This window comes from Diadema antillarum, unplaced genomic scaffold, assembly GCF_040938485.1.
Source record: "Diadema antillarum isolate AM-2024a unplaced genomic scaffold, OU_Dant_1.0 scf00000210, whole genome shotgun sequence".
NCBI lineage: Eukaryota > Metazoa > Echinodermata > Echinoidea > Diadematoida > Diadematidae > Diadema > Diadema antillarum.
The window spans coordinates 1,633,983-1,648,821 of NW_027271099.1; the positions used below are offsets into that span (position 1 = coordinate 1,633,983).

The 14,839-nt window shown below is 38.8% G+C and overlaps 1 protein-coding gene across 1 annotated transcript in view; it reads left to right on the forward strand.

The window, feature by feature from the left end:
- The first annotated feature begins 5,747 nt into the window (after positions 1–5,747).
- Positions 5,748–14,839, forward strand: part of LOC139724276 (uncharacterized) — a 56,535-nt gene continuing 47,443 nt past the window's right edge. Inside the window, exons 1-2 of the mRNA XM_071635417.1 lie at positions 5,748–6,032; positions 11,514–11,723. Coding sequence (XP_071491518.1) covers positions 5,748–6,032; positions 11,514–11,723 — 495 coding nt within the window. The remainder of the gene's footprint in view (positions 6,033–11,513; positions 11,724–14,839) is intronic.

Genomic DNA, 14,839 nt, shown 5'->3' on the forward strand with positions numbered 1-14,839 from the left:
TAGCTTGGGCCTTTTTAAAATCATTTTTATAATTAAACACCACTCCAAGGTAAGTATACTCATCTACAACCTCTAAAACATTCTCATTAAACATAAAGGGCTTGAATTTCTAACTTTTCCTCGTGAGAAAATCATTACTTTTGTTTTACTGACATTAACTTGTAGTAACCATAATTTGCAGTAATCACTTACAGCATTGAGTGCAGATTGCAATTCGTTCTCACTAGTAGCTTTTATTAAAGTATCATCAGCATACATCAATGAGAAGAGACGTATAAATACATCTATTCCTTTATCATGTAATACGGTCAACAAATTATTAGGCAAAAAAATCAACACCATTGTATGCGGAACTTACATAATCTTGAAAATCATTTATATACAATGCAAATAGCAAAGGAGATAAATTTTCACCTTGCCTCACTCCAATATTACAATTAAAAAAGTCAGAACGCTCTGAATTATTGACAACACATGACTTTAGATTTTTATACATATTTCGGGTTACATCAACAACTTTTCCCTGTATGTTACATCTAGTAACTTTGTTCCATAGCAATGTTCTATCGACAGAGTCAAAAGCTTTCTTATAATCTATAAACGCGCAGCATAATCTTTTTCTCTGTGATAAATATAAGTCAATAATTGAGTGCAACACAAATATATGATCAACAGTTGAATAAGTCTCTCTGAATCCTGCTTGTTCTTCCCCAATGGCATGATTATCATCGAGAAAATCTGTCAATCTATCATTAATTATTGAAGTAAATAATTTGTCAATGCAACTTAATAAAGATATGCCACGATAATTATCAGGGTCATTAACAGAACCTTTATTTTTGTAGATAGGGCGTATCATACCAATCGTCCAAACCGTTGGAATTATTCCGCTGTCTAAAACTAAAATAATTTGGTTACCACATTCACTATAATCGCATTGCTGTTTTTTTTTAAATTCATTTAATATCAAATCAAAACCAGGTGCCTTATTATTTTTCAATTGCTTTATATGAGCAGTCACCTCTTCTTCAGATATTCGGTCATTATAATCATGTTCAATATGCATGGTAAGAGGAATATGTGCTGCATTACAAGTATTCACAAAACTCGTCGGTGTTGATCTCAGCATACCATCATTAATATCATTTAAACTCTTAAAATGTTTCTGGCAAGTTCCAATGTCAATTGAACACTTCTCTGATTTCGTTTTTCTGGAGGGATTTACTATATTCCAATATTCCTTTGGATTTTCAGACTTTAACGTACGTAATTTTTCATGAGTGTCCTTAAAGAACGTGTACTGTGCTTTCTTCAAGGTTTTCTTGTATAATCTTCTGACATTTTCAAACTCATCCATTACATTACGATTGAATCCATTACGTTTACATTTCTTTTTGAATTTGATAAATATTTTCCTAAGTCTCTTACAATTTTCATCAAACCATGGTTTATTATCTGAAGATTTTGCTAAATTACCCTTAGTCTTTGTTACAGACCTTCTAACCATATTTGTGTTTGAGGCTGCCGTAGAGTATATAGATTGTAATGAAACGAACAAATCATCTATCACGGTTTGATTGACATTACTCAATTATTCAACAGAGTCCATTCTCGCGGAGATGTCATCTATTACGTTGCTCTCGTTAATTTCACTTCTGAAATCAGGACATTTTGCCTGATCCCACACAATCTTTGTCGACCCTTGGACTGCATTACACTCTCCATGTGTACATGTGGTTTCATAATGAATTTCATCGAAATCAAAATCAAAGTAAACATGTAGTGCTTTATGTTATCAGATAGTGTATCATCAAAACAGTGCACTTCAAACTTCTTTACAGTGTCAAACGAATCACTAGATATCAAGCAATAATCTATAGTACTTGAATTATCACAGGTATACACACCTGATTCGCCACCAAAGCGCCCATTTAAAATTTATAAATTGAACGCTCTACATAATTCTAACAACTTTCTTCCATTCAAATTGACTTGAGAATCCACATTCTGCCTAACAGGTAATGTACCAACAGTTGGAGTTTCTGAACTTTGCGTGAAATCAGTATTGATACCGCCATAACCTTCATCTACGAAATCATCCAAATTACCAGTTCTAGCCTTAAAATCTCCAATTAAGCACACAGGATGCTCAAATTTACCCTTGATATCAACAATAGAGGATGCAACATCTTCAAACATATCGAATTCATAGTACTTCGATTTTTCATGGGGTATGTAAACTGCTCCTAAAATTAGAGACACTTTTGAAGAAATCACTACTTTGACCCATAAAACATATTTTGAGTTTGAATCAGTTAATATTTGTACGTCGTAATTTTCCTTCGCAACAATACACAATCCATGGATTCCCCCATGCCGTAGTTTCCCATCATTATTCTCTTTGCTATACACTTTATGTCCACATGGAATTAACTCTTCATCAACACAGTCCGTTTTAGTTTCACTAAAACAAGCATTGTCAAAATCTTTAATACATTCTGGTAAAATACCAAGTTAAAGTTTCGAATGCAGCCCGCACACATTTATGCACAAAAATATTTATTTGGGTCCTACAAAATTGATAAGTTAGTAAATTGAACCTACGTTTTTGCTCCACAATGTCACCTCCGCAATCCTAGTAGCCGGTGACGTCCTTGATCTTATCAGGCTTCCATCCCAGCTTGCTCAACTGGTCAGGAGTGTTGATGGTCACTTTCTCTTCTTTACCGTGGTGGCTGAACAACGCATGGATTCTGCCATCGATCGTCCACGCAGTCTTCACGCCCGGGTCTCCTTTCACAGCGCGTACGATGCGACTGCGCAGAGGATTTAGATCCTCCTCCACGTAAACGGCCTTCCGTGTCTCCTTCTTTCTTAATTCCTTCTTCCTTCTCATAATCTCCTGTCTTGTCTCCCTTCTGACGAACTTCACGATGACCGGTCGGGGCCCCTCGCTCCCCCGAGACTTAAGCAATCGATGGCTTACACTGATGTCACTCCTGTTGACAGTGACACCAATGTCAGCCGCAAGCTGTATCACCATCACCGTTGTGTCTTCCCTCGCTGACTCCTCGAGGGCGAAGATGCGGACATTCTCCCGTCACCCATACTGCTCAAGTCGGTCCAAACCATCAAGTGCAACGGAGTGACTATAGAGCCGTTTGGTGGTGAGGGCGCCGGTATTGCTGCTTTCATGCGTTCCATAGCCGCTTCCATAGCTACTCTCACCGCTTCAGTTACCGCCTGGATAATGAACTTGGGAGTTAGTTCAGGCTGCGCGTATTTGAGGTTTGCATGCGCGCACTAAAGTGCGTGCTCTAGTTTCTACTGGGCGAGGCGCGCCGTGCAGGTGAGGGTTTATAACGTAACAAAGGCTTCTATATTCGGGAATCGGGCGACTTTCAGCACACCGCATGCGTATGGGTGGAAATCACTGAGAGGGAGAACAAGATCAGTGATGGAGGTCTGCGTTCTCAGAGTTCTTCTCACATTCAATTATTACCTCCGCCAAAGGAGGAGGTTATGTTTTTCGTTACCGTTGGTTTCTCACTTAGTTATTTAGTTTGTCCGTGTGCAAAATAACTCAAAAAGTAGTCAACGGACTTAGATGAAACTTGCAGGGAAGGCTTAGAATGATACAAGTTACAGATTATTGAATTTTGGTAGTGATCCAAGATTTTTTTTTTTTTTTTTTTTTGGGGGGGGGGGGGGGGAGAATTTATGAAGGATTTTTGATATATTAGCAGGTAGGGTCAATAAAGTTGGGAGTTCAGGCTGCGCGTATTTGGGATTTGCATTAGCGCCAAAGATAGTAGAGATAACAAGCAGATTGAAGCGTCTTTGGGTGCGTTTATAAGATTTTTCTTCTGGCCAGAAACAGTGTTTTGAAACACTGTTTCTGGCCAAACAGTGATTCTAGCTCGCAAAAAAAAAAAAAAAAAAAAAAATTTTATAAACGCTCGCCGTGATTTGAAACAGTGTTTTGAAACACTGTTTGTAAACGCACAAAATAGTGCGTTTACAAACAGTGTTTCTGTAGAATCAGTGTTTCAAAAATCTTATAAACGCAACCGCGATCGCAAACACTGTTTATGTGACGTCACAATGCCTTGCGCGCACCCTTTTTGACCTTTTGCCGAGGAAAAACTGCGCAGAGTGAGTTGCGCAATGGCACAGTCTGAGCGAGAGCCCCAACACGCGCGTATTTGGGATTTGCATTAGCGCCAAAGATAGTAGAGATAACAAGCAGATTGAAGCGTCTTTGGGTGCGTTTATAAGATTTTTCTTCTGGCCAGAAACAGTGTTTTGAAACACTGTTTCTGGCCAAACAGTGATTCTAGCTCGCAAAAAAAAAAAAAAAAAAAAAAAAATCTTATAAACGCTCGCCGTGATTTGAAACAGTGTTTTGAAACACTGTTTGTAAACTCACAACATAGTGCGTTTACAAACAGTGTTTCTGTAGAATCAGTGTTTCAAAAATCTTATAAACGCAACCGCGATCGCAAACACTGTTTATGTGACGTCACAATGCCTTGCGCGCACTCTGTTTGACCTTTTGCCGAGGAAAAACTGCGCAGAGTGAGTTGCGCAATGGCACAGTCTGAGCGAGAGCCCCAACACGCTCGGAGAAAAAATCTTATAAACGCTCTCCTGACAAAAGTGTGATTTGAAACGGTGTTTCAAAACAGTGTTTCAAAACAGTGATTCTAGGCGCACAAAATCTTATAAACGCACCCTAGGCCCGCAAAATCTTATAAACGCACCCTTTGATGCGCGCACTAAAGTGAGTGCTCCACATTCTACTAGTGCGAGGCGCGCCGTGCAGCTGAGGGCTTATGACGTAACAAAGGCTTATATTTTGGGAAATTGGGCGATTTTTCAGCATGTATACCTATGGGTGGAAATCACTGATCTCTGTGAAAGAGCCACAAGGACTCTTCCCCAGCGGTGGATAGGAGAAAAATCTCTTTTGGGAGAGCAAGATCATGGGTGGAAATGAGCTGCTTGGCAAAGGTCGGGGCCTTCAGAGTGCTTTTCTAGTTACATTAGCATTCAAGAAGATCCCATCCATTTTCTTTTTTTTTTTAGCTTCCATTTCTTCCTAATTATTTTCTTCATGTATTTCAAAGGAGGGCAAACATACTTGTCTTGATTTTTTTTTTTTTTTTCTGGGGAAGAACGGACAATGATATGATCTTGTTTAGCATTTTTTATGTTGTTTTATGTAATTATTTTTTTATGGGGGCGAAGATGTTGATTCAATAATCTCTTAATCTCTTTCGGTTGAATGAGAGGAGGGACTCTCAGGTTGTGGCTGGCCTAGGTGATGCTTTCTCTCTGATAATAACGTAATCACCATTCGCAAAACTGCAAAGGTCACGTTCTCATTATCCTCAGCGTGTCAACCCTTGCCATCTTATCTTGAGTGGTTCAAAAGTACGGAGGGTCGCCACTATCGCCATGATCACCGCCAGGTTTTGAACATTTCCAAATAAAAAGAGCGTATATCGTAATCGCCTTACGTGCGCATTCAAGCGCCATATACGTAGCTCTGACGGGGTAGCAACGCGTAAAGTGTAACTCAAGCGTATCGAAAACGGCCCCATTTACAATTCTGATCTTTTATACCGACTTCGTTTGGTTTGTTTTTTTTTTTATTTATTTGTTTGTTTTTTCCTCCCTCTGTTGTGCATATTCCCATAGAGGTTAGTCCACCAAACAGGCAGACAAAACAAACCAAACCAGAAATGAGCAGTGACATCGAAAACGCCGATGGATCATTGAGTGATTCACCCTCGTCCCCCGTGTCGGAGACATGTATTGACGATATGAATAACGACGAGATCGATTACACTAAGCCGGAGGAAAGTTTCTACCGTCACCTGGATGAGATCCACGAAGATGGCCATACCAATATTGACCGCTTCACTACTGGGGAGTTGAGGGAATTCCACAACTACTTGACGAAATCTTCCGAATCTGGAAGGAATCTTTCTCGAGTTCCCGAAGAGAACGAGCACTCCAAGAAAATGGTAAACGCATGTCATAAATATTTCCTAGAGATTGCATAAGGTGTATATGAAACGTTTTATAATTTGCTACTTGTCGGGGCGATAGTTAAAAATTGCCCAGACACTGTAGAATCATGCTAACCTGAAAACATTAAACTGCACATTATTTGAATATGAGACAGTTCTGAAGCAAATAATGTCCACATAGCAATAGCTATAAAATGTACTCTTAAATGAATCCCACAATGAACAAGGATTGGAACACTCATCCATCAGCATTCCCACTGATCAGCTACTAGTCGTCCCTTTTAAGGTAAACACCATCCTATGGAGGCCATCGTCGGTAATAGATGAAAAGATCTTCCATAGAATTCATAGAATAGAGTATTATCCACATGCTTCCGTGTTTTAAACTGCCTTTCGTACATGTGCTAACTTAAGGTATCGGGGAAGTAGGAGGGTGTAATTCAAACTAAGCAGAGTAGAACTTATGATATTTGATTTCCGAAACAACCACTCCCACCATACCCTTTTCATACGCCTTGAAAAGTGATGATAGTCACGTTACAGCATATTATGTTATCCACGTCTTGAAAGAGTAGAGCGGTTAAGCCCTCAAATTCACGAGAATTGTGCAAAATTTGACTAAAGCATGAAACTTTCACCAGTGTTAGTACATACCATAAAATTTATTTTAAGATCCAGAGGTAAGTCAGATTTGACCTCTGATGAACTCCAGAGGTCAATAAACTTTAGATATCAGAATATTGAAGTTTGGAAACATTTGTGAATGATAGATGTGGTTATGATGCACTTAACATGCATCTATACTTCAGGGAAACCATTATGATTCCACAGAGCATTGACATGTTTGAACCTTTGACCTCTGATGACCTTTAGAGGTCAATGACCTCCAAATATCCTAATATTGATCTGTATGTCATAGGTTAATGGTAAACATTGTTAAGATGTACAAAACAAGCATATCTTTCTTTCGGTGAAATTGTCTTTATATTCTAAAGAGCAGACAGGTTTCTACCTTTGACCCTTTGATGACCTTGAGAGGTCAATGACCTCAGAACATCATAATATTGAACAATGACATCATTGGTTGGTGATATACATGGTAAAGATGTGCAAAACAAGCGTATTTGTTTTACAATGACATTGTCTTCATATTCCAAGGCACACAGACGAGTTTCTGCCTTTGACCTCTGATGATCTCGAGAGGTCAATGACCTCAAAGTATCAGAATAGTCCGGCATCATTAATTAATGGTAAACATGATGATGTTCTAGAGATCATTCGTAGGCCCTGCTTATTAACGAGCCATTACCTTTCACCTATAAAAATCACACAAGGTCAAAGACCTCAAATGAAATGTGAGGATATTAATATTGATATTGCGATAGTTGATAGTTGCTTGTTTATAATGTAGGGCTTACAAACCATGTATTTCTGAGCCAAAAAAAAAAAAGTGGCTGCTCATTCCGCAAAACTTTTCAGGTAATTGTCGACATCGGGTGTGTGCACATGCAGAGCAGGGGTGTCGATCTGTTTTCAGGTGGGGGGTGGAGCGGGGGGGGGGGGGGGAGGGTATGGGTCGGGGATTGGATTTTTGCAGTTTTAGACCTGAAATCAGTGATTTAGTGCAGCTCTTGTTGGAGAGGGTAGGGTATTCCACTCCCGTCCGAGAGAGCTCTTGTCTTTTGAGAAATGAGATTCAACGATCTGGCACACATGCACTCTTGAAGGAATGTCTCGAAATTTGTATCAGAGAGGTGTCGTCAGTCAGCCATCGATGGAGGGAGACGATTCGAGGGATGGATGTGGGTGGAGGTATCCCCCCTCCCACATTATGGAGCTTTTGCATTCTTTTGTTTTCAATTTAATGATCTCGTGCCACTCTGGGTTGAACTATCCTTTTGAAAAAAAGAAAAATTCCATCCCCAAATGTGTAGCCATAATCAGTGCATGGAGGGGAGGTTGATATAGCAAGAGGAGGGTATGAAAGGGCTGTCCCCTACCCTTCCCATGCAAGGAAACCTTTGCATTAAAAATAGAAAGAAAAAAAAACAACTTGTGTACACATTTATGATCGAATATTTGGGAAATTATCAGTAAAAGGAGTGTACTGAATGTAAGGGTAGAAACCGGGACAGTTTTCTGTATAAAAAGCAAAAAGAAAAACAAAAGAAAGTCCACATCTCAAAATTTATTTTGGTGGGGGTCGACTTTCCCTGCCACCACCCCATCCCTCCTCCAAACTGAAGCCCCGGTATGTGAATGTGTTTTATTCCACTTTTTGAAAAAAAAGAGAGAACTAAAGAAACAATATTGTTCGGTGGTCGCTCTCCCAGTCAAGTAAATTGTTAATCAATACTGTGATTTCCTTTACCTGTTTACCTTAAGATGATGTAGACCTGGTATTTGCTTTGCACATTTTTTACATCTACTTCTTTTTTAGTATTCTCGTTTATATTTTGATGTGAAAGTTGTTCACTTTGCCATGATCTTATTTGTACATGTAGAAAAAAATAATCCAAGACTGAAAATGAAATTGACACATTACTTAATGACTGACATGATGCCTATAGTGTGTATTTCTATAGCAATAAAAGTGAGCAACTCAAAGGGCGTGTACTCATTTCACATGAACATTAACGATCCTCTGACCTCTGGAGGATATTGAAAGATATGCATCAAAATGTAAGAATTTTGATTTCTAATCCCATTGGTTTGTAATGGCCAGCTGTTTATGAAATAATATTATACCAGAAAAATGCATTTTGTGTGTGTGTGTGTGTGTGTGTGTCCAATATTGTATGCAGAGCATTCCACACACTGTTTTGACTTCCATCTAGGACAATGAGAGGTTATTTTTTTTTCTCAACTACACTGTATAATATCAAAATCTATTGAAAAAAAAATGTGGTGGCAGGGTCTAACACATTATCATTCTTATGTGTAGGAGATGCGTGACCGATGGTCAAAACAAACATAAAAAAAAATCAGATATCTCAGACCTAAATGTTATAACAAAGCATCATATCCTCATAGACCCAACCCAACCCTCTACGCCCAGACAATGTAAACCACCCCAAGGACTTACTTGCAGCTTTAGAATATCCTTTGCCAACAGAGACATCCGATCCTTTGCAGTACCGACTAAGATCTACCCCGGTACCATGGAACTGATTGGTATTGGCTCTGCATCATTGACAACAGATCTATTTTCCTCTTCTCTTTCTTCTTCTTCTTCTTCTTCTTCTTCTTCTTCTTCTTCTTCTTTTTCACTATACTGTGTAATCTTGTAATATCTTACCATGGATCCTTTTCTTAATTGGTTAAAAAGGTCTCCTAAGATCTATATGCAAAAAAAAAAAAAACAATAACTACAACAACAAGAAGCACACAAAAACAAAAACAAAAAGACAGACATATGTATCTTTAATAGCAGAGCTTAATATTGAGTATCTTTCTCCTGAAGTGTTTTAAAGAGATACAAGAGACAGTTGCCTAGGGTAGCGATAAAAAATAGGAGAAAGTCTACTTTGTGTTCTGGTCATTGGTCTTTTTTTGAAGAATGCAGCAATAGAGCCACAACTTCCTGCGGAGTGGATATTGTGGCGTTCTTCATGCAGAACATCATCGCTGAATTTGCCTGTGCTGTACTTTCGTACAGGGATTGCCATTGTATTTTTTTCTTTTTCTTTTTTTAAGTGTGGCTGTAACACTGCTCGTTTTGTATGCAATCGTCATTGCAGCTGAAGAGTGCATATCTTCTCTGGTTCATTCCAAACTTCATGATGTTTGCTTGGGTGAATGGATCCCAGATGATTCATGCATATTCCAGGACAGTCCTGAGCAGTGTGGAGTAGCAAAGCACCTGAACTTTATAATTATCTTCGACTGGAAAGAGTCTTTGGTTGAAGCATAGTCTTTTAAAACTGCTGTGGCGATGTGATTCCAGCTGAGTCCCCTATGGGAGTAGACTCCAAAATATTTTGCACAATTTGCTTTCTCCATGGTTTGCCATAAATGCTTATGTATTCCCTGGGTAGGTCTCCAATGGCAATAGCTAGTTGCAAAACACAGGATTGTTTCATATGGAATGCATGTCTTGGGCCTCACAGTATGTCGAAGTTTTCAAGATGATCCAACATCAAGGTATGATTTGTACATGATTAAGCATATTTACGATTAAACCAATGGAGCCAAGCATCAATGTAGGTAAGCCTACACAAATTCTGATATTCTAAAAGGTCAGTGACCTCTCATTGTCCTGAGAGGTCAAAGTTGGATATAATACACAGGGTAATGGCCAATGCTCCATGCGAATGACAAGATTCTTCTATTATAGCATAAATGCTCACAGGATAACATGTACATGATTGTACATGTTCATCGCAGTGGCTAATCCAGAGGGGGGCGCAAGAGGCGAAGGCCCCCCATTATGTATCGTTAAAAACAAACGAAATAAAAAGAAAAAAATGAAACCTGGAAGTGGCACCAAAAATATAAGTTGACCATTGACTATACATGAAATATCAATGTTCTGATATTTTGAGGTCAATGAAATGTCACAGTCCTCAGAGGCGACAAAGGTAGAGACGCGTGAGTAATTTCTCTTGCTCTGTGGAAAAGGAAACCCATTCAATTGTAATGCAAATGAATATGGCATCTTAATCATGTTTATCATCAACCAATTGCACCAAATAGCAATGTTCTGTTTTTTTGAGGTCGATGACCTCATCATAAGTCATCTGAGGTCATCAGAGGTCAAAGGTAGAAACCTGACTTCAAAGACTCTGAGGAACATTGAGGCAATTCCACTTACACAAAGCAGTTTTTAGTACACAATTACCGTGTATCAGTAAAGGATGACGCATTGAAATATCTATTTTCTGACATTTTGAGGTCAACGTCTGGAGGTCATCAGAGGTCAAAGGCAGAAACCTTTCAAGGCTCTGTGGAACATGAGGACAATTCCACTGTAACAAAATTAGTTTTATTACACCATTACGGTGTTAATCATTACCCAATAACGCCAAATATCAATTTTCTGACATTTTGAGGTCATTGACCTCTCGAGGTCATCAGAGGTCAAAGGTAAAAACCTGTCAAGGCTCTGTTGAACATGAAGACAATTTCACCGTGACAAAAATTAAGTTTTAGTACATTATTGCTTTGTTTATCAGTAACTAATGATGTAAAATATCATTTTTTTACATTTTGAGGTCATTGACCTCTGGAGGTCATCAGAGGTCAATTCAGACTTACCTCCCGATCTTAGAATTAATCTTTTAGCATGTACTACCAATGGTGAAAGTTTCATGCTTTAGTCAAATTTCGCACAATTCTTCGGCTTATCTGCTCTAAAAGAAAAAGAAAATACATGAATTACAAAACAAAACATTTTTTTCTCTATTTAGCAAAATGAGAGTTCTTCATTCACTCTGTTTTTCTTGTTTGATTAATTATGCTTATCTTTTATTTCAGACACAAGAGCGATTATGCAGTGTAATGGCAAAGTTGATGGGCACGCAGGATTTAACGACAAAGGACGCCCTCTCTGATCTATTGGTATTATGCGAAATAAGCTTTCAGCTCGAAACGAAGATCATGGGGTCAAACTCTGCTGAACGGTTCGCCCAGCTTTTCACGCACATCTGGATGACCTTCACCACCGGCATCCTCATACATGACCAGGTAAAAACAAATGAAAGAAAACAAAATAATGAAGCTGGGAAGCGAGCATGTGTGAATGGCGACTTACCATATACCCACTTTGCTGCCCCTACAATATAAACATTTCACGTGTACTGCCGGTCTGAAAAAAAAAAAGAAAGAAGACGAAGTACGTTTTAATATTGCTTATAGTTAATCAGGGGGAGTTGTCAAGGGTGAGGGTACTTCAATTGTAAATTTCCAGTAGTCAGCGGTCATTCCAGTAGTAAACGGTGTTTCAGAAGTAAGTTCCCAGTGATCAGAGTTAACTGGCATTGTAGAAAAGTATTTCAATGGTAAGTACTAACTGTCGAGAGTAAAAAAATATATATAAATAAATAAATACATGGTAGTTCTCCAGTGGTTAGTGCGGCCGTAATCTGGCAGAACTGCGTATCTCCTTTAACACATTACGCCAGAAATCGGGTTTAAAGATTCAATGTAACACCTTTCTAAACTGAGATACGATGAGTTGCATTTTTCCTCTTTTCTTGGCCATAATTGGTCTAAACAATTTATTTCCAGAAAAAAAATGACAATTTGACCTCTTTAAGTAGTAATAATTACCAATTTAAAAAACTTACGCAGTTCTGCCAGATTAATCGTCGCCAAATTTTTGCGATCGTAATCTGGCAGAACTGCGTATCTCTGGTCACGTGCCCGGGTTGATCAGCCAGAACTGCGTAAGTCTTTGGCCATCCGGGGGGTTTTTCAGGCAGAACTGCGTATCTCTAGGAGATACGCAGTTCTGCCTGATAAGCACGTGTTTCATCAGGCAGAATTACGTATCTCTTTTCGTCGTCAACCACGTACTTATCAGCCAGAACTGCGTACTCAGTATCTCCTAGAGATACGCAGTTCTAGCTGATAGACACCTCACACGTGGTTTATCAACCAGAACTACGTATCTCGGTCTATTTTCTGCGGGTTGTCTATCGGATTTTACCATACTAGTCAGCGGATGCAGTGTCAAAACAATGAATATTTTAGATCGAGTACAATTTTTTTTGAAATGTTTGTATATTGTATAAAGTCATCATTACTGATTTACATTTAATTTCATTTTATCCATTCATTTGTATGTGGAAAATAACTTGCTTTCCCCAAGTGTTGTCAGTCTGTGTTCATGTTTCAGTATTATTTAGCGGCACAAGAAGTACTGCTACATCAAAAGCCTGGCTGCTGCTTGGGTTATTGTCGATCTCATGAAGCATTGCATTTGGATTAAGAATAGTATTAGACTAGGTTCTAGATGTTAAGCTATATTGTTCACTACATTGTAGACCGTCTAGACCGTAGTCTATTCAGGCCCAAACGATACATTAGACACCTAGAGAATACTAGTAGAGCGGTATGTAGGAATCTGCATTCGATAGGCCTACTGATCTTATCATTATCCTACTCTATGCCCAAAGTAAGAGCATGCCTAGACCCTTTTGGCTGAAGGCCTAAACTCTATTTAAACTATTTACAAAAGAATACTAGGAGCTAGGCCTGACTAAAAGTTTATTTACAGCTTTATTAGAAAATATAAAAAAAAAATAGACACTAGGTCTCGTTTGTGTCGACTCCTACTCTAGGCCTACAGTACTAACGTTAGGGTAGTAGTGTTCTAACCGAGTAACCGTTACTATCTACGCTGGCCAAACGTACGAGAACTCTCGAACTCTTTCTACTCGATTGTCTAGGTCTATGTAACATCCAGACGTCTATTTTGGGGCGTCATTATAACCGACCAGTAATATCAATGAAAATTAGTTTCTAGATTTTCTAGTCGAGCTAGACTATAGATCTACACTCTATATCCAGGTAGGGGCTAAATCTACAGCTAGACTGTCTATTGGGGATCTAGGCCTCGTACTAATGTTATAGTAGATCTAAGAACAATGTAAAGCCTAACCTGCCTATGTAATGGCTAACGGTAAGTCTATAAAATCTATAGCCTATCGATGTCGAGAAATAGTGGTATTGTATAGATCACAGATCTAAATTTTAAGTTTTAGACCTATTTCTAGGGCTAAATGGTAATAATTTAGCGTTTAACCTGTACATTCTAGATTCTTCATATTACAGACTCAAATAATGTCTATGCCGAATCAAATCTAGAAAAATAGAAAACTGAGTAAAGACAGAATAACCGGCGATTCAGCCTAAGTTAAGTAACGGTAGGCCCCTGTAGTCTAGTAGGCCCCTACCGCACAACTCTACTGGGAGTACCGGTACGGTACCGGTATTAAAAAGTAAACTGTAAAAGTGTTACTCTCTACAAAAAAAAAATCGAGTGAAAATTTCCACTCTTGAAGGAGTGAATACAAAAAAAGAGTGAATTTAGAGTGAAATTGGAGTGAATTTCGAGTGAAAATGTTCATTTTCACTCGTTTTAGAGTGACGTCAGGGATCACTCCAAAATCTTCGAGTGATCCCTGACGTCACTCCAAAATGAGTGAAAATGAACATTTTCACTCGAAATTCACACCAATTTCACTCTGAATTCATTCTTTTTTGTATTCACTCGTTCAAGAGTGAAAATTTTCACTCGATTTTTTTTAAGAGAGTAGTATTGGTCAATTTCTGACGTCTGTAGGATTGGATCGAAAATGACATTGTTATGGACGGTATACTAGATATTCATTAAACTTCTCGAGATTAATCCCATAGATCCAAGCCCACTAACCGCTTATTACAATGAAAAACAAAATAAGAAGCTATGGTCAATGGATTACAGATGTTGTTGTTCGCGTGACTTACGCTACCGCACAGTACATTGATTTCACGTACACTAACAATGGACAAGTGCTTCAGCAGTACTAAGTAGGCCTAAAGTTGACTGGAGCGTGATGTCAGACAAGATGCAAACTATAACGTTTGTTAGATCTAGAAATGCTCTAGGCTTAAAAACCACTAGATTGTAGCAAAACTTGATAGTAAGGCATACCGCATATTGACCTGTTTTGAAGCCTGCCAGTCTATGAAGGGAAGGAAAGTGGCAATTTCCCCCAAGAGTAACGAGGGTTATTGCTTTAGCGTGACTGTCGTCGTGTACAATACACGTAGCAGCCGTACCCGTACGACGCGACGTGTCTAGGTAGCTAGCTAGC